At 52.1% G+C, this 27,040-nt stretch overlaps 1 protein-coding gene across 14 annotated transcripts; it reads right to left on the bottom strand.

The window, feature by feature from the left end:
• Positions 1 to 64: 64 nt before the first annotated feature.
• LOC126863840 (histone deacetylase 5) lies at positions 65 to 26,969 on the bottom strand. Of its 14 annotated transcripts, none has more exons than XM_050614447.1 (19): positions 26,429 to 26,968; positions 23,831 to 23,961; positions 17,269 to 17,414; positions 10,212 to 10,271; positions 9,511 to 9,668; positions 8,997 to 9,101; positions 8,064 to 8,189; positions 7,599 to 7,681; positions 6,996 to 7,108; positions 6,199 to 6,336; positions 5,612 to 5,715; positions 5,405 to 5,545; positions 4,999 to 5,314; positions 4,238 to 4,708; positions 3,826 to 4,116; positions 3,290 to 3,636; positions 2,553 to 3,107; positions 2,285 to 2,424; positions 65 to 2,207 (listed from the first exon to the last, which is right to left on the bottom strand). In XM_050614447.1, exons 1-19 carry the CDS (start codon positions 26,609 to 26,611, stop codon positions 2,144 to 2,146), a joined length of 3,672 nt encoding a protein of 1,223 aa, XP_050470404.1. In that variant the 5' UTR covers positions 26,612 to 26,968; the 3' UTR covers positions 65 to 2,143. The 14 variants fall into 14 exon arrangements, with proteins under 14 accessions (XP_050470404.1, XP_050470405.1, XP_050470406.1 ...); XM_050614448.1 differs by having other exon boundaries at positions 5,002 to 5,314; XM_050614449.1 differs by having other exon boundaries at positions 10,212 to 10,268.
• Between the last annotated feature and the right edge of the window lie 71 nt (positions 26,970 to 27,040).

Genomic DNA, 27,040 nt, shown 5'->3' with positions numbered 1-27,040 from the left:
CAAACGGAACGTAGTTTTCTATCAGCCAGGACAGTATACCGTGAAGCACGTACCGTCGTTAATGTATGCGTAACACAATGACTATAGTTTTTATTTAAAATTACTTTACGAGGTACATTTATATATACATAAAAAATGTATGACTAATACATTTAAGCTTACGCAATATGGACATATTCGTACACGTGCAGTAACGTAATTGTAACACTTTTTTTTCCATTTTCGTTCTTATACTCTGCGAGTTCGATTTCTTATTTCTTGTTCATTTATTAGAATCAGCTTTCGATGCGAATTATCAACGATTTACATCTAACTTGTATCGATTTTCTACGAACGATACCGGAATGTTGCAAGTCCCTTTGGCCGAAACAAATAAAATTCTCGCAAAAATGTCAACAACAAGTTCCGTTACGACGATCGCCATACACGATCCCGGAATCGATAGTCGAACGAATCGAGTTCGGTCGAATCGAGTCGAAGTTGATATAGAGTAGAGAAACGGTCGCCTCCATGTTGGCGATCGAACAGTGATCGCACGAGACAGATATAAAGGGGAGAGAGTGGGTGGGTGTGGAACGAGATAACGCGCAACTTTGAACAAAGGGAAACGAAATTGATATAAACGGTGCAAATCGCGGAGACGAGGTTTACGAGCGAACGGGCAGGACGAGGAAAAAAAGGAGACCGACAACGAAGGCGGGAAAAGAAACGGGCTCCAGGGCCGTAAAACACGGGGAAAGCACGAGACATAGGAAGGTGGGAATTGGCGACACGAATCGACCGAAAAGAACGTTTCGCGCTCGATATTTTCGAAATTTTTGGTAAAAATATGGGACGATACACGACGAACACTTGAGATTCTTGCGGACACATAACATCCAATATACACATGTATTTCTTGTACTCGACGCGCGCATACGCGCTTTTCTTTATCTCGCGCATACTACACAAGAGTCTGCGTGCTAAAATCTTTGATCCGCGCGATACAATGTTTGTCACGCTAAACCGTACGTAACGTTACATAGAACGTATGGATTCGCGAAAATGATCGATCGATAGATTCGCTCGCATTCTCCGTGTTCTCGTAAAATGCACGGCACAAAAATAAATGCTCCTATTTCGATTACATATATTCTCTTTCTCCTTTTCCTTACACGCATCTACGCATAGCTACACGCGCACACACACGGACGCATGCATTCTTCCGTTCTAATCGTAAGTATAACAACGTTACACACACAGTCTCGCGTACGCTTGTACATCTTCAATTAACTATATGCTTCATGAAATTTCTGCTTTTTACAAAATATCACAAAAATCACACCAGCCTTTGTTCGCGACAAAAAAGACAACCAAATATCGTGCTATGCCGCTCGAAGAAAGACGACCCCCGAAACGAAACGCCGTCTTACGATGAAAACACAGAACGAATCGTTTCGTTTTTCCGCGTGACATCGCTGCGCACCTCGTGTCTGCTTTCGCCACCGCGAACGTCGTCGTTTCCGTCCCCTGCCCTCGATGCATCGTTTTAAAACGCGCTGTTTTCCATTTTTTCTTTTTTTCTCTTTCTTTTTGTACCGCGACTCCTCCTCGATTCGCCTCGGCCCCTTCCTGGGGCCGTTTTCAAAAACTCTCGTAACATTTTAACGCCGCGATCTCGCGGAAAGTGTACGATCGACGAATTAAACGTGAAATCTGGATGGGTAAGGCGAGGCCGTGTGAACGCGCGCTATCGCGCGTTTCTAGGGCAACTTTACGCGAAAGCGTAGAAAACACTTAAACCTACTGTCTTTTAGATTTAGTCGAGAAGCTAGTTTCGCCCGATCTCCGCGATTTCAGCTCCGTCAAGCTACGCTAGACAAACAACGTGCGACAGCGAAGCGGAAGAGGTGCAGCGAAAAAGGCTCGCTTTTTTATCGTTGATCGTACGATAATACAGCGCGTTGGCGACACCTATGTCGGTGTGAACGGCAACGATGACAGTGGCGGCGACCGGCTGCGGCGTCAGCAGCAGCTGCCAACTCACAGCTCACAGCGGCTTCGTGTCGGTCGTCGCTCATATTTTATAAAGAAGCGATGCGAACGCAACGATAGCCTCGTGACTATTTCGAAACACGATCGACGAGCAGCTTCGCGTCTTTCTTCATTTGGCGTCATCCTGTTCCATTGGCTCCTCGGAAACTTCTCGGGAATGTTCTGGGGTAGTCCTGAAACAGGAATGGCTGTAAGCAATCGGCGGAAAAACAGAAGACGAGCATACCGCCGATCAGATAGATAGATTTACGTTAAATTGGTAGGCTGCTGCATCGACAGAGAGGCCATCGCGGAGACCGTCTCGGTTTCGTCGCGCTCTTTCTGTCCAGCTTCGATCGCGCTCATCGACACCGTGTGCGCGTTCAGCTTGACGCAAGGCCAATGAGACATCTGCGTGTCAAACGACAGAAAAAAAGATAAAAGAAACGCTCGACTAGAGATCGAAAGCAACGAGAAGAAGGAAGGAAGGAAGAAGGAATAAATAGGAGAGAGAGTCGCCAAGCGGAAGATGATCGTACCTGCACGGCGATCGTCTTTTGCAGCGTGTCGACCGCGTTTTGACAAGGTATCCTCGTCAATTCCTCTTCCCGAAGTTGAGTAGGTTCGTCCCCGAGCAGAGCCCGAACGCATTCTTGGGCGGAGTCGCAAATCGCGGCCAAATCGTAACCACCTTCGAGAGCGAGAACAACCTTACCGTTCGCCAGTCCGAGCAACTGTTGCGTCATCTTGCCGAAGCAAGCGGGGCTAACTTTGTAGCCTCCGAGGGGCGCGGGATGGCCAACGGCGGCGTCGAATCCTGCCGAGACGAGGACGATGCTGGGATCGAACGCCTTGGCGATCGGCATGACGATCGTACGAAACGCGGCTAGATATTCCGCGTCACCCATCGGAGGATTCAGCCCACCGGACCAGGCTACGTTCACGTTGTAGCCCAGACCCTCGCCAGCCCCGCACTCGGTCGGTCCACCGGTTCCTGGAAAGAAGTTACCTTCGTCGTGCCTGTGTATCGACATGTACAGCACCCGTGGGTCGTCGTAGAACATTTGCTGCGTGCCGTTCCCATGATGGACATCCTAAACAGAAGGTAAACCGGTCGAGTCGACGATTCTCGTCCAGCGGACTACTGACCGCGTATCCCGAGCGCGAGTTCCCGATCGTCGCGATCGCAATACAGGGCGACGAGCAGCGACGCGAACGGAGGAAAACCGACGAGAGAAACGAGAAAGAGAAAGGAGGCTATAGGTTTGGCTCTTACCCAATCCAGGATCAAGATTTTCCTAATATCGAGCTTCTGCTGAAGCAATCGAGCAGCGATCGCGACCGAATTGAAGAAGCAGAAACCCATGGCCTGGTTGGTTTCGGCGTGATGTCCGGGCGGTCGTACGACGGCGAAACCGTTCTTAATGTCAGCCATGGCGGTTTTAAAGGCCAGATCGACGACGCAACCGACAGCCATCCGGGCGGCCGGCGCGGTATTCAGTTCGTTCCACGTGGTGTCGGAATCGACGCCTACTCCGCCGCAGGGCAGCCGCACGAAACTCTTGATCGGAAGTTGAGAGAGCTTCGATACGTCCAGCTTTTGTCGGTTCATCGGATTCGTTCCTGCGCGCGACAGCACGTTTTACTTTACTTTACTTTACGTTTACGGCGTAGGAAGGCGGCGGCAGAAAGTGGCAGAGAGGGGAGCGCGGGTCAAAAGCGGGGCTGAAGGATGGAACGAGGAAACGAGGAAACGAGGAAGAGAACCGAGCGTCGCGTATGGGAGACGCGTGACGGCGCAGCGGCACTCACCAAAGAGAAGAGCGTGAGCTTCGCTGTGACACGTTTGAATCTCCTCGAGGGTGGCTTTGCGCGAACGTATTCGGTCGCAACGCTGTAGCAGTCCTGTCTCCGACAGCCGTGCCCAGACGCTCTGCAACCTGCCTCCGTGCTCGGGATGACCACGAACCGTTTCGCCGCAGACACAGGCGTGCTTCAACATCAACGGATCGTAGGCCAAACCGGTAGTGGATCGATGGGAAGAAGCGCGCGCGAACAGATCACCGGTGGTGGCTTGGCTTCCCTGAGGACCTGCGTCGCGCGCTAAGCAGACACAAAGAGAGAGCGTGGAACAGCGTACGATGGTGGTGGCCGTTCGACGAACGAGGTAACGCGGCCGCCTAAAGGCGAGCAAAGGTAAAGGAATCGCGGGCGGTCAGCTTACTCAAGTGAACCAACGGGCTGGACAGCGCTCTGGACAGCGGTCTGGCACTCGGCTGACTGCTCCTGCTGCCGCCACCGGTACCGCTTCCGCCGTAGGCCGTCGACGACTCGTTGGATATTTGCAAGGTGTGTCTCATCATCAGATCTCTCTGCTGCTGAAGAAACTGTTCGCGATCCCGTTGCTGTTTCGAGATCTCGCTCTCCTCCGACAAATCTTTCTTGCCTCCGGTAAGATCTATCACCTCGGCGGACTCGTCGTTCTCCGGTGCTTCGTCCAGCTGATTCGCCTGTCCCCGAGATCCGACACGCGTCAACACCGTTTGACGAATCTGCTGTTTGAGGTAGTTGTGCGCCTGCTGCTGATCGTGCAGTTGCTTCTCGGCCAGGTACTCCTCGTAATGGGTCTGCGGCGCCATGATGCCACCTTGCAGCATCGGATGGCCCAACGGCAGAGGCGCCGACTGAGTCCTACCTGTGGGAAGGGAACGGAGCGCGACCAAGGGACGCGTGAATCGGATGCCACAAGCTGGAAATTTTCAGGAGGCGCGCGGCGATTCCACCTTGGGATCTCACCGGTGCCAATGAGAATCGTTCGCGCGTGCCAGTTGTTCGGCGTCGGCCGTTACGATTCCGTCCGGATCTCTTCCCGGAAATCTGACACGACTGGTGATCGCAGGGCGAGAGAGAATCGTGGGCAGTGCGCGAACGATGATGGCACGCGCGCTGTAAAAATCGGCTGCTAGCAAAGAAGAGAGAACATACTACCTAAAGGCCGGTGACCAGCCTTTTGCAGCCTCGCATGCGCTACTTGCGTGTCGGTGATGGGAGCCGTGGCGGTCGCGGTGCCGTAAACCGCAGACGGGTGTTGCCGGTTCGTTATCGACGGGTGTTCCATATTCTGCATCTGTTTGTGAACGTAACCGCCGCTCGACGTGGCGTCTCCTCCTTCGATCACCGTCAACGATGGATAGAAAGGCAAGGTGCCGGGCAACATTTGTCCGGTGAGCGGCATCCCTAGTCGCGCGGTGAACGCCGCGCGTACCTCTGCCTCCGAGACGGTGGCCAATTTCGTACCGGTCTGCGAATAGACACGCGAAAACCAGCCACGCGTTGTCCTTTAGAGAGCGATCGACGATCACGTTGTAGGATCGGCGGCTAAAACACTCACCGTACTGGAACCGGATGGAACGTGAGGTCGTCCCAGCGAGATGTTGGGCATGGACGGTGAACTGAACAACGACAGATCCGACAGGCTACCTTGCTGACTGCTGCTGGTCAATGGACCTCCGTAGCCGGTGTTTTCCGTCTCCTGCGAACGAACGAACGAGAAAGAAAGAAAGGAAGAGTCTTCCAACGCGTGTTCGCGTATACTCACTTCTTGGATGGCTGCCGCTGCGTTGGCTGCCGCGGTGGGGCTCGCTTGAGAATTGTTTACGGTCGGTGGTGAATTAGGCCCAGATTCCGGATTACTGCTAGAATCTGGAAAGCGTTCGATGAGCGAGCGGCGACGAGCGTGGCGAGGTTTGCCTGCAACTCGTCGCGTACGAGAGACTGGAATTCGGGAAAGCGAACGAGCAACCTGTCCCCGCTCGGCCTATCTCAGACCCGTAGCGTGCCGCTGCTACTGTCCCGAATTCCTTCGCGAGAAAAAGGGACGCATCGCGCCCGTCGTTTCGCCTTCGGTTCGCGTTTTCCACGTTCGCAGGACGCGAGCCTGCGCGAACCGGGGATGCGACGCCGAGGCGAAACGAGAGGAGACTCGGTCTCGGAAACGTAATGTTAATCGGTAAACGTTTGTTGTCGACATGCTGTTACTGGACACTGGCAAAAAGGCAAAAATCAACGATCGATTAATCGAAAACACGGGTGCAACGAATTGTTTGCTAATGCTCACGCAAGGAAGAGTCGATAACTCGACGATTAATCGAACGAATTTCGATTAAGCTCGATCGAAGGACGTACTTGCTAGCAGTGATTTCCGCTTGAGGTGCGACAGCAGGCGATCCTTCCGGCGTGCCATCAGGGGTGAATTTCTCGACGCGGCCATGTTCCTCTCCACGCGTTGCTTTAGTCGCACCTTCAGCAGGTTCGGCTCCGAGGCTGGCCAATTTTAGCCAGGGTTAGTTGTTGGTCGTCGTCGTATCGGGCCGGAGAGTAGTGTAAAACGATGGCACAGGGTTCGGGGAGCGGACATCGAGGAGCGTCGGGCGATCGCGTGGAACGAGGAACGAGAGAAGGAAGGACGCGAAACGACGCGACGTGCGAGCGTGTCCACGCGATCCATCCGATAACCCAATAAATTACACGTCTACGAATATCCGTAGCGCGCTATTATCTTTGCTGTTTTCCACGATCGCTCGTCGGATCGTCGATCGTCGACAAGCTCGCGATCGGGACAACGGAGGATGGTCGTCGATCGGATGAAGGGGCTACGGTGTCTCTCTGCCTTTCCGTCCGTCCGTCCGTCCGTTCGTCCGTCTGTCCGTCCGTTCGTCTTTGCCTCCGTCGTGTGTATCTCTTTGCGTGCGTGCGTGTTCGTCCGTTTGCTCGTGCGTTTGTCGACGGGCCAGATGATCGAGACGGGGTGGGGGCGGGGGGCGGGGGGCGTCGCAAAAAACCATGCTTTAGTTGAGGCATTCTACTATCGTACATAGGCACACATAGAAAGAGACTACCTTCCACCAAATATGCTTATCACTCGACAACACGGGAATTTATAGTATAACAACGTGTATCGGCGCGTGGTCGCGCGTACGTACCTGTTTTCCGAAGAGGAAAATCATCGGCGAACTTTTCTTGCAGCATCTGTGGCATCCGGTAGGGATGCGAAGCGTTCGCCGCGCCCGCCGATTCCGCCGATTGCGGTTGCAACCTGACCAACAAATTCGCGGCTTCTTGTTCAATCGATTCCAGTGTCGTTCGCTCGGTGGATCGAGCGATCGAGCGATCGACCGTGTTCCATCGAATCGTATCGCTCGGCTCTTCGACTCGAGCTCCGTTACTCGAGTACACCCCCTGCGGCATCCTTGGCGGCTTGGGTAGGTGGGTGGGTGGGTGGTGTGTGTGTGTATAGCGCGGTATCGTCGAAAAGCGTGGCGAAGATAGAAACAACGGAACTGAGGAAACGGAACTGGGGAAGCGGAACTGGGATGCGGAGAAGAAGAGAAGAAAGAGAGAACGAAAGTGCACACGGTACAGCGACCAGGAAGAAAGCGAAATTGCGGGCGAGCAAGCGAACGGGTTATAGGCGGAAAGCGTGAAATATCGCGAGAGGATGTACTCGAGGAGGATCGACGACAACGAGATCGAGGGCGGCGGGTGAACCCGCTCGCGAGAATCGTCAGTCTCGAAAAAATTCTCACCAGCTTCTGTATCCGGGTGTACCAGGTACGGCCCCGTTCGCAGCGGCCGCGGCCTCCCTTTGCTTCTTGTTCACGAGGAAGCTCTGAAATCGTAAGGTTCCCCTCTCAGCGAACACTCGCGCGCAACATTCCCCCTTCCCTCTTCTACGCATACCATCCCTCGTCATCGATTCATCGCTACTATCAAACGACAAACCGACGAGAATCTAGCGACGTTACGCTTTAGATCGAATCGTATCTCCCAAGCCCTCTCAGCCTGCCGTCTCGTCTAACGTTCCTTCTTCTCTTTGATCTAGAAACCCCCACCCCCACCCCCACCCCCCCGCCCGTCCTACCTTCTTCTGCTCCCTTTTATCTCGCCTATCACTTAGCCTCTTCGCGTCCCTTCCACGACGAAAATCCTCTCTCTACCCATGCGGACGGGTTCGGCCCGATACGACCGAGCCCTGCACGCCATTCAAGTACCTGAAGTCGTTGCTTCACCTCCGTCGAAGCGATCGCACTGTGGTCGTGTTTATCCTTCTTCCTCAGTGCTTCGAGTCTCTCTTTTTCTCTCCTCTGCTCTTCCAGCTGTTTTTGCTGCTCCCAGAGCTACGACAAAAAGAGAAAGAAAGAAAAAAAAAAAAAAGGAAGAAAAAACACGAGCGAAAAGACGCCTCGTTTCGATCGATAATATGACGGACGGGTAGTACGCGTTACACGACCACGGTGTGCTGGACATTGACGGTAACGGCCGATATCGTCCATTCAAGAAAAAGAGATAGAGATACAGATAGATAGAGAGAGAGAGAGGGGGGGAGGGGGCGAGAGGGGAGAGTGCGAGCAACGTCCAACGATAATTTTACCGCAAGAAGGGTGAAAGTGGAAGCGAGAAACGACAGGGGGAAGACACAGCGGGCAAATGGCACAGGAGAGGAGAAGAGAGGAGAAGAGAGGAGAGGAGAGGAAAGGGGAGCAGAGAACACGACGAAAGTCGAATCTCCAAGGACTCGACGATCTTTCATCCGTCGCGATTTACGACTTCTCGTCCCATCGAGGTACGACGCGCGGAATTTCATCGCTCGCCGCCAGTCTAGGCTCCCTCTCCCTCTTTCTCTTTCTCTTTCTCTCGTTTTCGAGTACGTCGCGATAGAGACGCGTCGCGCATCGATCGAGTTTACGGGGAATAGGAAGGTTCCGCTGGACTTTCGACTCGGAGACGGTTCGAAGACAATGGATCTTGGACGACGGTGGTTCGATACTCGGGAGGGTGATGGCGTGGTTCGTCACCCTCCAGAGAGAAAGAACCGCACGGAACGGTGACCGAGAAACGAAATTGACGAGGAGGTGACACGCGCTATCGAACGAACGAACGAACGAACGAACGTTACGCGACGCGCCGCGACGAACGCGACTTACCTTTAGCTGGTGCATCTGTTGCTCGTGTAACTCGGCCAACTGTCGCTCCTGGGCTTGGTACTGTTGCCGCAGTATTTGTTGCTGAAGTTGATGATGCTGCTGTAGCTGAAAGCACAACCGACGCGTCCAGAGTAACGCTCGAAACGATTTCCAGATTCGTCTTGGTGGCGCGACGCACAGATTCGAGATTCGAATCGAGAACACCGCGTGTACGCGCATAGATGCGCGCGCCGCTACCCGTACGGGGTAACGGTGCGAACGAAATTCTTTTTCATAGCCGTGCAACGTCGCTGGTCACCGCTCGTTTCGCTTCGACAGAAACTTTATCTTCTCCGGTCTCGAGTCTGCCGACGACGCGGCCAGGGGCAATTACGAGTATGTTCGAACCTGTGCGTCGATCGCGTTCGCGCGTCAACCGCCATTAAACGGTGGCAACGAAGAGAGGGATAGGAGGAAAGCGGGATCGTGACGCGCGTGCAATCGTGCAACCACGAACGAGAATCGATTACGTTACCTCGAGTATCTTCTGCTGCAGCACGTGACCATGCAGGCTCGCTGGATCGCCGGAACCAGCGTGATAGCCGCCCGATGTCAAGGTGGTCGTAGCACCAACTCCGCCGACCAGGTCTCTCGGTCTGGACATTGGCGAGCCTGGCGTATCCCGGGCCATCTCTGTGCACGTATACACATATATACACGCACGCATGGACGACGCGCGGTGTTTCGCGTCGCGGAGCTCCACTTTCAAAGTAATCGACGATCGTGCGAAGAAGCGCTACCGACACAACATCGACGCTGAGACGAGAATAACGAGAATGGAAAGAAGGCGACAGCGACAACAACGTGTCTGGTTTCCTGCGCGGAAACGGACACCGCGACGAGCTTCGTCGTCGAACGGTCCGTCGTCGCTCGGTCTCGGAATCTCGATAGCGTGTTTATTTTTGGAAGCGTCGCGCGCGAAAAGTATCTTCTCGTTCTCTTCTTACGTTCGATCGAGTTTCGATCCAGCGTCGATGTCTCGTCGAACGTTTTCGACGTTCGAAGCGATCCGCCGGTTCGGACATCGCGACCCGACGTTTCGTTTTTATCGTCTCGGCGCGATCTCGATTCGCGGCGATCTTTCTAGACCGCGAGTTTCGAGTCGCGTCTCCGCTCGAACGTCCACGAATACGTACGACGAATCGCGATCGCTTCGTCCGCTTCTCCCGTGCTTACCTTTCTGCGGTAGATGCGTAAACGCGGACGCGATCTCAACGCTCCTGTAACCCACGTCTTCTGAAACAAGGCAAAATGCAAACGTTTAGCGATGTTAGATCGACGATCGTCGACTTTTCTGGCTTTTCTTCTGGCTCTCTTTTTCTGCTAAATTTTCACAGTTCTGTAACGCGCGCGCGTTCCTTCCTTTCTTCCTCTTCTACAATTTCTCCCCTTCTTCGTTCCTTTTCCGCTAGCCTCTCGCATCTTCCGACTTGCTTTGTTTCCTTACTCCTTTTCTTCTCGACTCAATTAATTTAATTTATTCGTCTGATATACGGGAAGTAAAATCCCATTAGAGTACAAAGAATCGCGTGTAACGCGATAGAACGCCGAAGCGGCAACAACATAAATACGTATAGGGAGAAATATAAGAAAATTTATGTTCGTATTCCATTCGCGTTCTCTTTACACACGATTCTTTGTACTCTAATGGGATTTTACTTCCCGTGTACGAAACGAATAAATAAATAAATAAATAAATAACTAAATAAATTGCTCGCGCTGCTTGCTAGCTCGAACGTACGTCCGTACGTCCGTCCGTACGTACGTACGTACGTTGAAATAGGATCGATGTACGGTGGAGCGTGTGCGCGTAAACAAGCGAACGTACGAATTCCAGCGGATTTCGGAATCGGATGGAAACAGAGCGAAAACAGAGCGAAGATGAGCGCGGCGCGAGTGCGAACCAACCGAGTCGAGACGACGAGCGTCGAGTTAGCGGGCGAGCAGAGGTCACTGTACGCTGCGAGAATTCCTTCGAGTCAAGTCCAAGGTTAATCGCGGAGGAGGGCCGTTCCTCCACAGGCTCGCTCCGCTGTTCACCTTTCTTTCCTTCGTGTTTCTGTTGCCACAGCCGAAAGGTACCGACCGCAATTGCGATCGCCGTCCCTTCCAACGCGAGCTCGTATTTCCACGTATTTCCGCGTATTTACACGAACCTCGCTGCGTGCCATCCGCTCTGCCAAAATTCTTCGTTAAATCGGTCGATTCGCTTAGCGGAAGCGCTCCTGTGTCGCAATCGTGGTCGTTCGAAAGGAGAACGTTTCAAATTTATTAATTCGCCGACCAGCCTCCGTCGCCTGTGTGATACGGTCGGCCGACGCGAACACAGCTGCATCGTATCGGTCAAAGTAATTGCCATCGATCGCGATATACGCGTTTCGATAACGTTTGCTCGTTTGGCGACGTTTAGCTTTCGCGCTTCGTACATTTCGTAGGCGCCGTTCGTCTACGATCGAGACGACGGTGGTCGTGATTTTACGACAAAAAAAGGGACAGAAGAGCGAAGCGAAGAAAACGGACGGGACGAAGAAGAGGAATCGTGGTATCGACGCCTCGCCGCGATGTACCGTTATTATTAGCGAGCGAATGTCGGTGTGTAGGTCAGTCGAGAGTAGCTGGTGTATAAAGAGAGGAAAAGGTGACCGCGGTCGGTTCGGCGAGACCAGCGCGCAGGCGGTGGTTCGTATTTTGCCGATGCTTTGGTAGTTTAGAGCGACTCGGTCTCCGTCTTGCGTTCGATCGGACGTCGGCCGACCGAGCAGCGCTCGATAAATTGAGATCGCCGGCGAATCGGACGAGGACCGAGGCGTAAACGCGTGGGAGAAAAGGCGAGCTCGAGCGGAAATTGGAGTGCGCCGCGTTGCGTGCCGTTGGTTCGCCAAAGGGATGGGGGTCGGTGCGAGCGGGACAGGAGGCCGAGAGCAAAGAGAGTCAAAGTAAGTTTTTACTCGTGTTCCTGGCCGGTGGCCGACTAGCTAAGATTAGACGAACGTTCGCTATATATAGGATGACATTTATATACGCACCTACTAAACGCGACGGTACACGCGCCTCCCCTTTCTCCTCCGCCGCTCCGCTGCTCGCCCACACGCACGCACACACGCAACTTTCTCCGTTCGTCCCTACGTTCTCCTTTCGACCAACGTTCGAATTATGTCTGGTCCGCGTCACTTTTCCTTCCAACGTGTCGCAGACTCCGTAATACGTAGCCGATTGTTTCGCGTAACTCTATTCTTCGTCCGACGCGTAAAGTGGAAGCGCGACAGCCTATCGTACGCGTTGCGCCAGGCGACGCGCGTTAACGCGATTCAAGCGTCGATCGAATCGCATCGAACGCGGTGATCGAAACGACGCCACGCACGCACCACGTTTTCAGCACCTTGGAAACGACCTAACGATCGTCCCGTGCCCTTCGATTTACACGACCCACTCGACGATAAAATACTCGACCGCTCGAAGCGTCGAAAAACGTCCGGTATCTTGCGTCGCGAGTAAAATTCAAGATTCCGCACGAACTGGCGTTTGTTACGTACCGCCGTAAATCGAATGGCTGCCGGCGCTAACTCTGTTCGACAGGATGTCGACGCGCTCGATCGATCTCTGCCATCCTCGTAATTATTCGCTCCTCGGTTACGCTCCAACTTCTCTTTTCCTTCTTTCTTGTCTTCTATGCGCGCGGTTGCGTGTATTTTCTATTAAAACGGCCAACAAAGCTAAGAAAAAGGAAGAAGAAGGAAAAAGAGACCCGAAGGATCGCGGTTTCAACAGGTTGAAGAGAACAGAAGAGGGCAGGATCTACTAGGAGCTAAAAGCAGGCGACGCTGAACGACGCGACGCGAGACAACGCGATCGTACGAGTGCGACCGCGTGGGCGTGTACGACTCGTATGTATGTGCTACGTATTTCCTCGAGGCGAAAGACCAAGCAAGAGGAAGGAAGACCAATGACCCCGTAATGAAAGCGATATCGGAACAAGGCGAATCGACTCGGCGGTGGTCACAGACCGACGATAGAATTAGACTCGCTATCTCTGTCCGTGTTATTTCGATTGCTTATTTCTCGAAAAAAGTGTTTGGTAACGCGAACGGATCGATGTCTCGTTCGCCACGTTCCCCTGCCTCGTTTCTCTTTCGTTTCCGTTAGACGCGCGTAACACGCGATCGCGTAAAAGATCGCAACGACGTTTCACAGGTTTCAAAACGAAACGGCGAATCGGGTCCACGGTACTGGCTCGTTCGCGTTCTAAATTGAACTCGTGACTTCGTCTAAGTGGCGAGAATGATTCGCAGTGACGTCAAGCGTGTTTCAGTTTCTGCTCTTTGTTGCGACGGGTTCGCGAATCCCGGCCGCTCGATTCATTTCGAGACCGTCGTACGCGCGTTTCCAAAAATTCGTCCGATGCCGGTAACCGTCGTTTCGTTCCTCGCGCGTAAACGCTCGTTTACGGTCGTTTTCTTCGAGATCCGTGTTGCGCGATTTCGTGTCGCGTCAATATACACTGGAAATCAAGTGAAAAAGAAACGCAGAAAAACGCGCCGTTGAAGCCAGGAAACGCGCGCGCGCTCGCTTTCGCCCGCGATCTCCCGCAAATGTCAGTGGAAAAACGATGAATCGTGTCCGCGCGGCGCACATGCGTGCTAACGCGCGACGCGGTGTCGACGAGTCTCGCGAACAAGAACAAACGCGATTCTCCTTGTTCGTCCGCATCGTTACGCTGGGAGTTCGTTCTCCCGTTGCCTCTAGCTGTGACGCGAACGATATTCGAAAGAGGTCTGAAAACTGAAAACTCTAAAAACTAGTTCAACGTCTTTCTCTTCTCTCTCTATCTCTCTCTCTCTCTCTCTCTCTATAATTTCAATTACGGTACACATGCTCGTGCACGGACGCGTTGGTTCTTTGTCTTTCCCTCCTTTTTTTCCCTCTCGGAGACATTTCCGTTCGATATCGCGTGGACGGTACGAAACACGAGTGACGGCAAAGCGAGCATCAAGTAACGAGGACTCGCGCGGAAGAAACGATAACACTTTCAATGGAACTGACGAACGTCGATCGCGGCAGCGTTGCCTTTCGTTTTGAAACGCACAAAAACCCGAGAAAACCGAGTAAATAGGGGAGAAACGGCGGAGAGACGAAGGACGGGGGAGGGGAGCGGACGGAGAGAGAAAGAGACAGAGAGAAAGCAGCCAACGGGACAACAGAAAGTTACGGGAGCGATGCTAGTCGCTCGCGTCGTTACAAGCTAGGCACAACAGGTGTCGGTCGATTTGGAAATGGACTTTGAATCGCGATACAGGATACAAGCTGGAAATCCCTCGACGGGATTTTACTACGAAGCGTTCGAAACGATCAACGCAGACCAAGTGGACAGCAATGGAAAATACGCGACAGAGAGCAAAGAGCAGAGAACTTTGCGTGAAACGCGAAACTTTCGAATTTCGGCATCGGATTTTTAGGCCGAGTTCCGATGAAACAGCGTCGATCGTTTCGTGACACGCGTCGAAACCGTTTACCAACGATCGTGTGACAAAAAACGAAACGCGGAGAAGCCAGAGGGGAGACGATCGAAAGGACGATGCGGAGAAAGAGAAGCGGCGGCAAAAGAGAAATACATAGGACGAGAAAAGAAAAGAAAGCGTACGTTGGCGATCACGCGTTGCTAAAATGCACTTTTCTCTCGAACGAATTTATCGTCGCTCTTCCGATGAACGTTCACCACGTAGTCTCGTGCGTTTAATCGGCTGGCTGCAGCGGCATCGCGCGCACTATTGTCACTCTTTGCACCAAACGAACACAAAAGCCAGCACCGTAGCCCGAATTTAACGGCAACCTGATTCGCTTGCATGGCACTTTAAAAACACGGATGAACGCGGACAACGTGAAAAATAGTGGCTTACGTTTTATCGAAGATAGGCCATCGAGTCGAGCGAATGAGTCGATGCGTCGGTAATAGAAACACCGTCGATGACGGTGACGGTGACGGTGACGGTGACGATGGCGATGACGACGGCGATGTCGATATCGACGTCGACAACGATGACGATGACAACGACGACGGCGACGATAATTTCGGAACGACGACGGAACGTAGAGACTGGAGCGTGGATTTGCTGGAGCGCGCGCGCGCGCATGTCACGGATAACGAGAGAGAACTGCGCGCGCGGTACGCGCTACCGTTTCTTTCGCGATTCTCTCGCATTCTCTGAGGGTGTCGCGCGCACACGATGACAGCGCCCTGCCTCGCGAGACTCGCGAATCTCGGCTATTTATAGAGACCCGGTATTGTTGCGTTCAGACCACATTTGTGTTACTCGCGTGAGCGCGCGCACAGCGTCGCCAACGTAATTGTAAAACTGCCTCGTTCCGTGCCTCTCCAGTTTACCGCCCACTAGCTTCTATACCACTAACAGTAGCAGCAGCAGCAGCAGCAGCCGCCGCCGCCTGCCCTTCTGCCGCCTTCCTAGCGCATTTGCGCGTTGCTCTGTTCTCCGCTGCTATACCGCCGTGTTACCGTTCCCTCCCTGCCAAATTCACCGTCTCCCCTCGTCCTTTCCACGTTGCTTCGCTCCGCCACTGCTCTTCCATCGCCGAAACTTACACTCGTCATCGTTCTTCGCTCGTTTCCGTCGCACAGCGACCAGCCCGATAAACTTTGCCGACCTGTCCTTCCTTCTACTCCTTTCGCCTGCTTCCCTTCTTTTCCTTGCATTCTCGTAAACACAAAACGTTCTAGACGCGAGGAATAGATCGCGACGCTGAATTTTCAAAGGCTGGAGGACAGATGGATGGCTCGAGTCGAGACAAAGCGTAGCGATGCGCCTCGTATCGCTTCTAAATACGCGCGCGATTAGGAATTTATTCTCGATGCATCGCGTTCCGCTGACGCAATTTAATCGTCCGTTACGTGATGTATAAGATTTTCCGGAATGCCTAGCGCGATTCTATCCACGAAACGATTCACCGGGAAATCTATACAGACGGAAATACGGAAAGCTATTGACTGTGAGACGAGCGCGACAGATTTTCGCGCCACTAGCAGGTGGTGCGTGGAAACGGCGATACACGTGCGATCGACTTTCCAAACGTTCGTTGAACGTCGATCTTCATACCTGGTCGTGTTTCTTCGATTACTTTCGGGAGACAGGTCCGGTAAGACCGGCGAGAGTCGCGAGAAATCTATCTTCCGAAAATAGGAGACAAGGTCACCCCCTTCTTGAATCATCTCGTACCGTTCGTTTGGTCGCTCCACCCCAAAGCTCGAACGCATCGATCGATCGAACGAGACGAGCCTCGATAGCGGAACGGTGGTCGTTACGTTCGAGAAAATCCGTCTCTCGCAATTCGTCGATCATCGTTCGGATACGGCAGGAATTTGCGTCTCGCGTCCATTCGGTTCGCATCGACTGTACGACGAGTTGGCGAAAAGAATCGATTGCCCGTAAGGTCGATTTGCTCGTCGATTCGTTCCACCTTGCAGGCAACATCGCGTCAATGAATGGCCGCGTCCATTGTTATTTACGATCGATCGATCGAGTTGGAGGTGGACGGCGTTGGACGGGCAGCGAGACCGAGAAGGAGGGTAACAGCCAGGAGTGGCAGTGTTTTGAATTTTTCTAAAAGATGGCGCGTGCTAGGTAGCGCTGCTCGTGACTCCAATCCATCCAGGGTCTCTCGTCACTTGCCACTATTTATAGACGACCGCTCGATATGATGTACCGGTGTTATTTTTAGCGGCTTACCTAGCTACGGCCCTTTCACCCCTTCGAAATAGCACCGCGGTAGACGCGAACGAGAAGGCTATTCGTTACGCGTCCAACGGTCCAACACCGACCACGATTCCTTCGCTTCGACATCCTCGAAAATCGCCTTCCGTCCTGTTTCTTTTATGCGACGCATGCAGACGCGTACGAGATACGCGTGATACCAGATATATAGGTAGGTAGGTAGGTAGATAGGTAGGTAGGTAGGTGGGTGGGTGGGTACTCTCGGAACAAAATAGCGACGCGGCAAACAAATTTCGCTTGGAATTCGTTTCGAGAAAACGTTCACGGTCTGGTTGACGTACGCGCGTTTCCGAACCGACATTGCCGCGTATCGTAATTACACGACGATACCTGAGAGACGTTTATTCGTGTAGTGGATCACGTAACTCGGTTTAATTACGTGTTGTCGCAATTACACGGTAAACCAGCTTCCGCTTGAAATAGCTAAATCGATACGAACGTTCGGAACGTACGTGGTCTGGCCGCGACGTCTTGGTCCGATATTATCCCGATTCCTCTCGAATCTCTGCAACTGAACTGGAACGACCGAATACCTCTCGAAGCGACAGGAGATGGACTTGCGTGTTCTTGTGTCCGCGACAGAAACCCGTCCGTCCGCCTAATTGTAACAGAGAGAAAAAGAGAGAGAGAGAGAGAGAGAGAGAATTCGCTTCGTAGGTGGTCTCTGGACGGTAATACGCCGTATGGCGTGCTAGGACAAAAATAGTGGCGGTCCCGTTCGAAAATACCAGCTGCTAAAAATACGAGCAAAAATAAACGTCTACACGTGCAAAAACACGCATTAATATTCGCTGTGCGTCCGACGTTCGTGTTTTCGTGCCACTAGAGGACGATGAGCCGACGGAGGAGACGAGGAAGGAAGAAAGGATGGGACTAGGAGGAGCCGCGTGATCAAACCAGGCGGAGTGGTTTGGAATAGAGAAAGAGGAAAGCCGTGAACCGTGACCCTCGTCTCTGCGCCGGTGTCTTGCCAACGTTACCAGCGTTATGTTCGGCCGCCGCTGTGTCGCGTGCCCTCTGCTAGAGGATCTAGAGGTCCGAGAGAAAAGACGGTCGGCGCCACGAGACACCGGGAATTCCGAACACGGAAGGCCGATCATATCGGTTCACCCGGTCGGTATTTTCAAACTGTCGTAAAACGTACAGAGCAAGTCCGCCAACGCGTTGGCGCCACCCCGACAGGCTGTAGCGATGCTTCAACTGACTCATCGGAAACGAAAGCGACGGCGACGTCGACGATCGTGATCGCGCCGTTGTCGCCATCGTCGTCGCCGTCGTTGTCTTGGGTCACCGTCGCCTGAGATTACTGGACGAATGAAAGAAAAGAAAAAGAAAGAAAAAAAAAAAAAAAAAGAAACGAGAAGAAAAGAAAAGAGAAAAAATTGCGCACGATCTAGGAATGCGTTTTGCCTCTCTCGCGAAAATGCAAATGCGACGTACACGCGTATGCAGGAAATTAGAGACCGAGAGGTGGTCGACAGGTTGGAAAAAGAGTTAAAAGAGACGAGCCGCTTATAAATAGATGGGGGATGACCTTTGCACGGATCAACGTTTACTTTTATAACGCGTTATTAAGCTAGGTTATCGGTTGTATCCCACTTGGTCGCTTCCTTTCGGGCAGATGCCACCGTTCACGAATCTGGGTTATGTTTACTACCCCCTCCTGATTTCTGCAACTCCGCGAGTACCTTCCACGAGGTTTACGCGTGCACGAACTTTGGCGCCTCCTACGTGAGCGCGACGCGACGCCGCAAGCATTTTCTCGTCTGGAAAATACACCCTCGCTGGTGTACGCGCTGCACCGCGCGTCTCGCGGACGGAAGGGCAGAGGCAAGCGAACACGAATTCTCGACGAAGAGAGAAGAGAATGTTTTTTCTGCAACGAGAGAGATACGCGACGGGAACAAAGTTTAAGAGGCCCGGCAGAATCTGCTATCGCGTAAGCTAAACCGTCGAAGAAGCGGTAACCTCCGTTCACGTAGCAACTAGCTGTTGCGATAAAAATAGAAATAGCCATGGCGATCGATCGGCGGTCGTTTCCGTTAGGCTGTCCAACCGATGAAACCTTTTTTTTTTTTTTTCAACGTGAATTTCACGATCGAATCCTATTGGATCGGAATCGCGATGCGCGGAGAAAGGCACGAGGATCGCGGAATATCATCGAGCGTGTACGTAGCTGGTGAATGCGAGGACTTTGGAAAAATCGATGCACGAAGCTCGGCTGAAGGGCGACTGGTCGGCGACGGGGACGGGAATGTTGGCCGCGTGTAAACGATTGAAAACTCTCGTAGTGAGTATCGAGCAAGCAGCAGCACCACCCACACCTCCGGAATGGAGAGCGTTACGGCGCGACAAAATTAGCACGGGCACAATAAGCGATCCCGCCTTCGCTCGGAAAAATAGATTTGGCAAACTACCAAAACTCGTCTTTGAATAGATCCCAAATATATGGATCATCGTAGTCTTTTGCGTTCCTTCTCGCGCGCTAGCCATCGCAGTGAAAGCGACCTTTCCTCCGCGTGCGCGCACAACTGCGATCTTTGCGCAATCGGAATGACGCTCGTGACAGTTGGCCTCGCGATCGACTGGTCGCGTCCACTTAGCCGAACCAGCGCCGAACATCGAGTTATCGAACGCGTGCCCCTACGCCGTTCACAAGCAGCAGCACCCTTGGTAAACGGCAATCCGAGCAAAAATAAACGAAGCCGGTGAAAATAAACGCGAAAGACGATTTTACACGCGTGGCTGTTCGCCGCCGTAGTCGTTGTTGTCGTACTCGTCATCGTCATCGTTGTCGTCGTCGTTGTCGTCAACGTTGCCGAGCGGATGTAGACGCAAACTTGGATCGAACGCGATCGATTCGAACTCCGCGACAAACTCGATCGCGCAACCGCCCGAGCGCCCCCCTGGCGACCTCGTTCCACCGACGAGATCGAAACTGGACAAAGGTGCGCCGACTAGTTTTTACCCTCGTTTGGGCTCGTAAAACGAGCACGCACCGTCGCCGCCGCCGTCGTTTAGACAGCGATTCGTTTTTCAAAAGGGGCCGCACGGTGAGCAGATAGCGGCGAAGCGGCTGAAACGAGCTTAGCGCGCGCGGAAACAAAGCGCATCGATTAGCGGGTTGGTTAATCCAAGCGTTGCCGTATAGCCCGTATATACCGTCGTATCGAAGCGCGACGAGCGTCGCTGGTATAAATAGCGCGGTTCGATACGCTCTTTGATAACAACCACGCTCTTTCGTCTCTCCATCGAACGAATCAATCTTTCGCTAACGCGCGTTTCGACTCGACCACGATATCAAAGACAATAACGGTTTGTCGTGGCGATGGATCGATACGTAGGTATCTATTATTAGACTGCCTCGGTCGGCACGCCGATTATCGCATCCGTAACGTTATCGCTCGTTCGTCATCTCGTGGACGGTCGCGTCGCAACCCTTTTTACCGATGACACGATGCGCCAGGACGCGAACATGAAATTACCGGGGGCTAAGTCGACCGCCGTCGAACGAGATTCGAACGAGAGTCGAACGAGAGTCGAACGAGAGTCGAGCGACTGGACGCGGCGGCGCGATCGATCGCGTCGTATTGCTTCGGCAAAAATCTCGAGAAACACGATGAAGGAGAATCGCGCGTGTAAACACGAGCTGTGTTGTTTGCGCGGCTCGTCCTGTCGACACAGCTGCTGCGCACGAGACAGCGGGTGTAGGTCCGATTCGACGTAAGCTCGGCAATATGCGCGCATGCATAATGCCAAGCATAACCGAGTAGTTTATTTATAACGTCGCGGAAATACACTCGACACCTTTATTGTAAAAGGTTGTGTAACGTGGCTTACGTGTTGCGTAACCGCGACAGAAACTACACGTTCACGAACCAACCGACCAACCCGTCTCGCGTCCCTGCACCGCGCGTCGAACACGACGGGCTGCGATCGCCGAACGACGCGAACGACGAATCGATTTCCGCGCTTTACGAGCGTGGTTCGCATCGTTGCGCTTTACGTATCGTGTATCGCATCGAGTTACACGAACAAATGGCTTGCGCGACAACGGACGAGCGCGATTCACGAGTATCGATAGGTCGTTCGAGCGTCGATCGCGTCTATTCGAGGAAAGAAAGATGGCGATAATCGGCAGAGTCGGTCGAGCCGTGTCCACGGCCTGTCGTAAATTTAACAGCGAGAATCGATTTCGTTGGTCGTCCGATGGGAAAAGGATAAAGGCGTGGTTCGGATTTACCGCAGCCACGATCGGAAGCTGCGGCGTTGTTCTTTATTTTCTGAACGAGTCGTCGGTGAAGGCGTTCGGGGGAATAGAGATTAGACCACCGAAGTACCCATGGGCGTTCAACGGTACGTTCAAGGCGTTCGATCACGCCGCTCTGAGAAGAGGATGGCAGGTTTATCGAACCGTGTGCCACGCGTGTCACAGTCTGCAATTCGTTCGTTTCCTTGACCTGGTCAACGTAACGCACACGGCGGAAGAGGTTAAACAGATCGCCGCCGAGTTCCAGGTTTCTATCGGAGCTAGAGCGCCGCGGTGGTTGACCGACGCGGCGCGACGCGATCACCGTACGTTCCGGCGTAACCAGTCGTAACCGAGCGAACGCTTTCGATCAGGTGGAGGACGGCCCCGACGATCAAGGCAACTATTACACGAGACCGGCGATATTGTCCGACGCGATACCGTCTCCTTATCCGAACGAGGAAGCGGCTAAAGCCGCCAACTATGGCGCTCTGCCACCGGATCTAACTTACATGATTTTGACGCGCAGAGGCGGCCTAGATTACGTGTTTTCCCTGTTAACCGGATGGATGGACCCTCCAGCAGGGGTAACTCCGGACGAAGGCCAATACTTCAACGTTTACTTTACCGGTGGATCTACCATGATGCCACGAGTACGGCATTGGTGAAATCGCGATTAGTCGAACGCGCCTCGTCTCATCGATACTTGTTTTCCACTACCGTTGCTTCTTTCGACGCTTTCGCAGATGTTCTACGAGGGAATCGTCGAGTACGACGATGGCACACCGGCCACGGAGTCGCAATTGGCGAAGGACGTGGTAGAGTTTCTAATGTGGACGGCGTCTTCGGAGCACGACACGCGAAAGATCATGACGCTGAAATGCATGGGAATCCTTCTGACGCTACTGGTGTCCGTCGTCCATATCAACAGACGAAATTGGTCGCATTTGAGGAGCCGTCGCATAGCTTACGTACCAAATATCATCACCAGAGAACCTCGACACCCAACGTCACCGTTCGCGGACAAATACGGCCGAGGAAGTAAGAGAAGCGGCTCGTTACCAAACTGATACACGGTCGTCGTGTTTTTTACCGTTGTAAAAAGTTCGATTCGATTCGACGCAACGATAAAGTTGCACGCGCGTCAAGACAGGGCCGGACAATTACGGAGAAACGAGGAAGAAGAGATTCGGTTGGAACGAGTTGGGTCGCGATGGAATGGGTGGGTCGGGTCGGGTTGGGTCGATTCGGTTCCGGTTGGTAGCGCGGGCGCAACATGTGCCACCGATAATCGTTTCGCAACGCGCGGCCTTGACGATGCCCGTATGCTCGATCGGGCCGTCTAAAAATAGAAAGCTCGAGAAACCGTGCAACAAACGTTATACCAGCTCTTTCTCTCTCTCCCTCTCTCTCTCTCTCTCTCTCTCTTTCTCATTCGCACGAGCACTGGCGCGCGCTCTGTCGCGCTCTGCTCAGCTGGTGGCTTCGACGATCGACGAATAATAGATCATGGATCGCGAATGACAGATAACGACGGTCGCTGATCTACGATCTATTTCGGATCGAGAGATCCCCGCTGCGTTTCGAGATTTATTTTTACTCGTTCTTTCTTGGACCACGTCGCGCGTCATCTTGCACCCCTCCATTTTTCTCGCTCTTACGCGTAACCGCGTACCGAGCGAGTAAATTCCCCTATCTCTAAAATAACCGTGATTCCTCGAAAGTATCGACTTTGACTTTCGTTGCTTCGCTCGCCCATCGCACCCCCCACCCCACCCTTCACCGTACTCGGCTTGTGTCGCGGTCTCGTTTCGTTTCGTTTCGTTCGGTTTCGTCTCCGGTCTGGTCTAGCCTGGTCTAATCGTGTCACATCGTGTCGCGTCGATGATCTATGCGCACGTACGCGGCTCGTCTCGGCGCTCAATGGCAACAAGTGCGATCGCGGAAGAGAAGGGGTGGCACGGATCGAAAATATATACCAAACGATGAATGAACCTACCGCGTTGACGTTGAGAGCGCGCCAGCGATTTCGCGATCAACCGTAAGAAGCGAGACGGCTCTATGGTCGAAGGATGCATGGGCGGCACGAGAAACCATAATACTTGACGATTACCGTCGCTGTTCGATACGTTCGAAGCCTGTTACGATTCCCATACAAACGATTCGCACCGACGCGCGAAACGAAAGATCGATTTTACCTGGATGTCGCTCGTAATCGAGAAACACGGTACGCCTGGTAAGACCGGCGAACAGGCCATTTGTAACGATGGTTTGACGTTCGCGACCGATTCGAGGAGAATTTTCGTCTCGAAGAGAATGGATCGCGCGCGCGGTCCTATCGCCTATCGGTTGAAAATCAACGAAATAGATCAGAAGAACGGTCAGGGGCAAGAACGGTCGAGACATTGGGATCGACTCGATGACGACGAATCGTTCGTAGTATTCGTCACCATGACTGTTATTGTTACGATGGAGGCTGTGCTCGTCGTTATCTTCGCGATCGTTTCTCGATCGCGTGGCACTGAGTTTGCGAACGTCGATTCCCACGCTGCTAGAATATCGCCAACAACCACAATCACGGGTCGCGTCGACGGTGACCTCGACCGCATCGCTTCTCGTTCTCTTTATCCGCGTTTATCGTGAGTCGGAAATCGCGAGCCGATCCGAAATTCATCGATCACCGTTCTTGCCACTCCAACGTTGAAATGATATTAAGAACCGGAAAATCCAGTTCAAATGTATACGTGTCTACGTCGAAAACTTACCTTTGGTCGCGACGGCGCTTGCTCGCGCTTGTTCGCTGGACATTCTGTTTCCTCCAACATTCACCGAACCCTGCATTTACCGTCAACGCTGCAACGTCGTAACTCTTTTCTGCCTTGGTCGCATGCGTTTCCTGCAACGCGAACAAGCAATTTTTTTCCTTTCTCTCTCTCTCTCTCTCTCTCCCTCTCTCTTAAAAACAACTATGATACAACTTGCTAGAGCGTACGCGATCGTCGAGTTAGAAACTAAAGGGTAAGAGGAAAAAACAAGGATCGTCTGGAAATAACTTTATTCAGAAAATCGAGTTTTAATCTTTTTGATCCAGTAGTAAAGAAGCAATGTTCGATAAATTTAACTGTATTGTTTATAAAGCGAAGTTTATACTTTGATTAGATATCACGAAAAAAGAATGCTAACATAGTAATTACTGTACAGTACTTGTAATCCTTGTTATATTGCGTGTTTCGATCCAGTAACGAGTGGACATTCCCTGTTTTTACCCAATACACCAAACCTTTCAAACCGCTATATCTTAATGAGATATTTCGAACGTTATAACGATCGTGATTTGATAATTTTCCGTTGTCTCCTAGTTGTCAGAGAACGAAATGTGCTGTGAAATTGAAAATCACGAAAACTGAACGTTCCTCGTTTTTCTTCGATCTTTTCAAACGTAAACGCGGTAGTAGAAGCGTCCACGTGACACAGGCGACGCCATGATTTTGCCACTCGATCACCACTGTCAACGTGAAATCCAAATTTCTCATTCGATTAGATTTATTCTAGTAGGTATCGTGCGTGGTGTCGCGCGTCGCGTGTCGCGTATCGCATACCGAGTATCGCATGTCGCGCGTACGCTCGATCTCGTTTATCAAAATTTCGAGATTCGCCAGATACGATCGATCGTGGAAGTGAATCGCGATCTCTCGAATGGTTGTCGTGCTTACCGGCTGCGTCAGCGCTAAACTTCGATCGCGCTCAATTCGTTCGAGGGGGCGATCGATATCATCTTTGTCGGGCCATACTTCCGTTTCGTTTCATAACAACCAATAGTCGCGAAATTTCTCTATTCGCTGGAAAACGTTGGGAATACTAAAGTTGGCGCGTAACGTATACGTTTCGTTTAGATAGAAACGATCGTTAAATAAATATACCGAACGTCCATGTAAGAAACCACATCGATCGACTTGTATTCGCGAGTGCGCGTACCCTCGCGCGCACGCACGACATGTATACACGGCATTCGCTAAACTCGACCGAATCAATTCGAAGACTAGAAAGGATAGCGAGTAACGTCGATAAGGAATACCGAACGAATAGATATTGGTGTTGGCATGGTAAACGAAAAACGTTAGCTCGCGGAAGCGCCGAGATATAACCTTCGGTTGAATTAAAAGAAGGTAAGAACGTTTGTATGCACGCCAAAATCACATGGAATGGAACGACTTCTTTGTCGAATCGTGAAAATCGTTTACGTAGAAACAGCTGATGAAAAAGAGAAAAACGAGACAGACACACATACACACGTACACAGGCTGGCCCGAGTGATGCTAATTTCATTTATCATTTTCTAGACTTTGAAAAAGATTAAACATTTCCGAAGATTTTAATTTCGGAAATCGAACTCTGTGTTTGAGGAGCGGCATGCTCGACGTTCAATCGCGGTTACGATGAAAATCGTATTGGTATTAGTGTCGGTATTTGTAGCTCGTGAACAAGTCCCGTGTCAGTGTCCGTGACAACGATGATGATGATGATGGTGGTGGTGGTGGTGGTGGTGGTAGTGGTGCTGGTGGTGGTGGCGATGGCGGTAGTGGAAGTGGACATAGTGGCACTAGTGGTGGTAGTGGTGGTGGCGGTACAGTAGTAGTGGTAGTAGCGGTGGCGATGATAGTGGTCGTGTGGTGGGTAAAGAGCGGCGGTAGCGGTAGCGGTAACAGATCGAAAGTCACGAAAGCGGTCACTCGCTCTCATCGGCAAAACTCCTTCGATCTCCCAAAATGGAAGATTCGATTTTCGGATGATCCGAATCGAACGATCGAGAGATCGAACAAACTATGCTTAGAGACTGGTATCGCGTACAATAAATCATTTAATTGCTAAACTACGAATACATTTTGATCGTTCGACACGTGGCAAAAATGCGACGCGTAGATTCGTGGAGAATGTTTTACTCATGTACGTATGTATGTGTCAACGCGAGAGAGAGAGAGAGAGAGAGAGAGAGAGAGAAACGGGGGGAGGGGGGAGGAGAGATAGATGAGTGTCTGTGTATGGAAGCACGCGCACACATATGTGCGTGAGTTCGTGCATGCGTGCATGCGTGCGTGCGTGCGTGCGTGTGACGTGAAGGCAAGAGGAGAAAAGATACGGAAGATTGATTGTGGACGGAGAAACAGCGAGAAAGAAGAGAGAAATAGGGAGGACCGAGAAAATTGGAGAAGAAATAGAAAGAAAGAGGAAAGAAGAAAAAAGAGAAAAGGAAGAGGTGGAGGAGAAGAAGGGGGAGGAAGTGGAGGAGGAGAACGCATCGAAGAAGTAGCGAAGAGAACAGCCAGCAATGGTCGGTACCGCGCAAATCCAACACCAAGACTTACTGGCTTAACGCTGCCACACCTTTGCGAACCACGAACGTAACCAATGTCTCGCGATGGCACTCGGTGTAATCTCGCTTTTAGTATGAACACTCGAGAAAAACGGCGAACGCGTAGAAGGAAGAAACGCTGATCACTCGCGAGACACTCGCGATACGCCTTACACAGAGCGTATATGCATGGCATGTACACACACGAGAAACATAAAAACAATGCGATCGCGCTGCTACCTCGACGTGGTTTGTTCAACTATAACGGCTCGTCCGATTATTGCCAGATGCACTTGGTTACCTTGGTAGCACGCATGCGTTTCGCGAGACACGAGGAACGCGTAAATTGGATTCCGTCGAACGACGTGTACCTCTTGGAAACACCTTGTATACACAGTGACACCGTTCCACGCGTACAAATTGTCGATTAAACTTTCTACGATTGCTCCTCAACGCTTCATCGCTCCTCGCGATTTCACGATGTCGTCGTCTAGCTACTTGTACAAGCTATCTCTAACCTACAACTTCGCGGATCGTTGCAGTCTTGCCAACTACCGCGACTGCTGTATCTTGAACGGCCTCGAACGCGACAAGGATTACCGCGATGACGTTGCGCAGCTCTCTC

Source organism: Bombus huntii, chromosome 3, assembly GCF_024542735.1.
Source record: "Bombus huntii isolate Logan2020A chromosome 3, iyBomHunt1.1, whole genome shotgun sequence".
Lineage (NCBI taxonomy): Eukaryota > Metazoa > Arthropoda > Insecta > Hymenoptera > Apidae > Bombus > Bombus huntii.
The sequence above is the reverse complement of the archived record's forward strand: the minus strand, read 5'-3'. Positions and strand labels throughout refer to the sequence as shown.

Excerpts from the sequence above, each read along its gene's own strand:
- LOC126863840 (XM_050614447.1), bottom strand. The coding sequence starts at position 26,611 with ATGCCATGCATATACGCTCTGTGTAAGGCGTATCGCGAGTGTCTCGCG. Across the intron at positions 5,315-5,404 it reads TTCCATCCGGTTCCAGTACG|ACCGGTACGAAATTGGCCAC; the intron begins GTGAGTGTTTTA and ends GTCTATTCGCAG. Across the intron at positions 4,117-4,237 it reads CAGCCCGTTGGTTCACTTGA|CGCGCGACGCAGGTCCTCAG; the intron begins GTAAGCTGACCG and ends GTGTCTGCTTAG.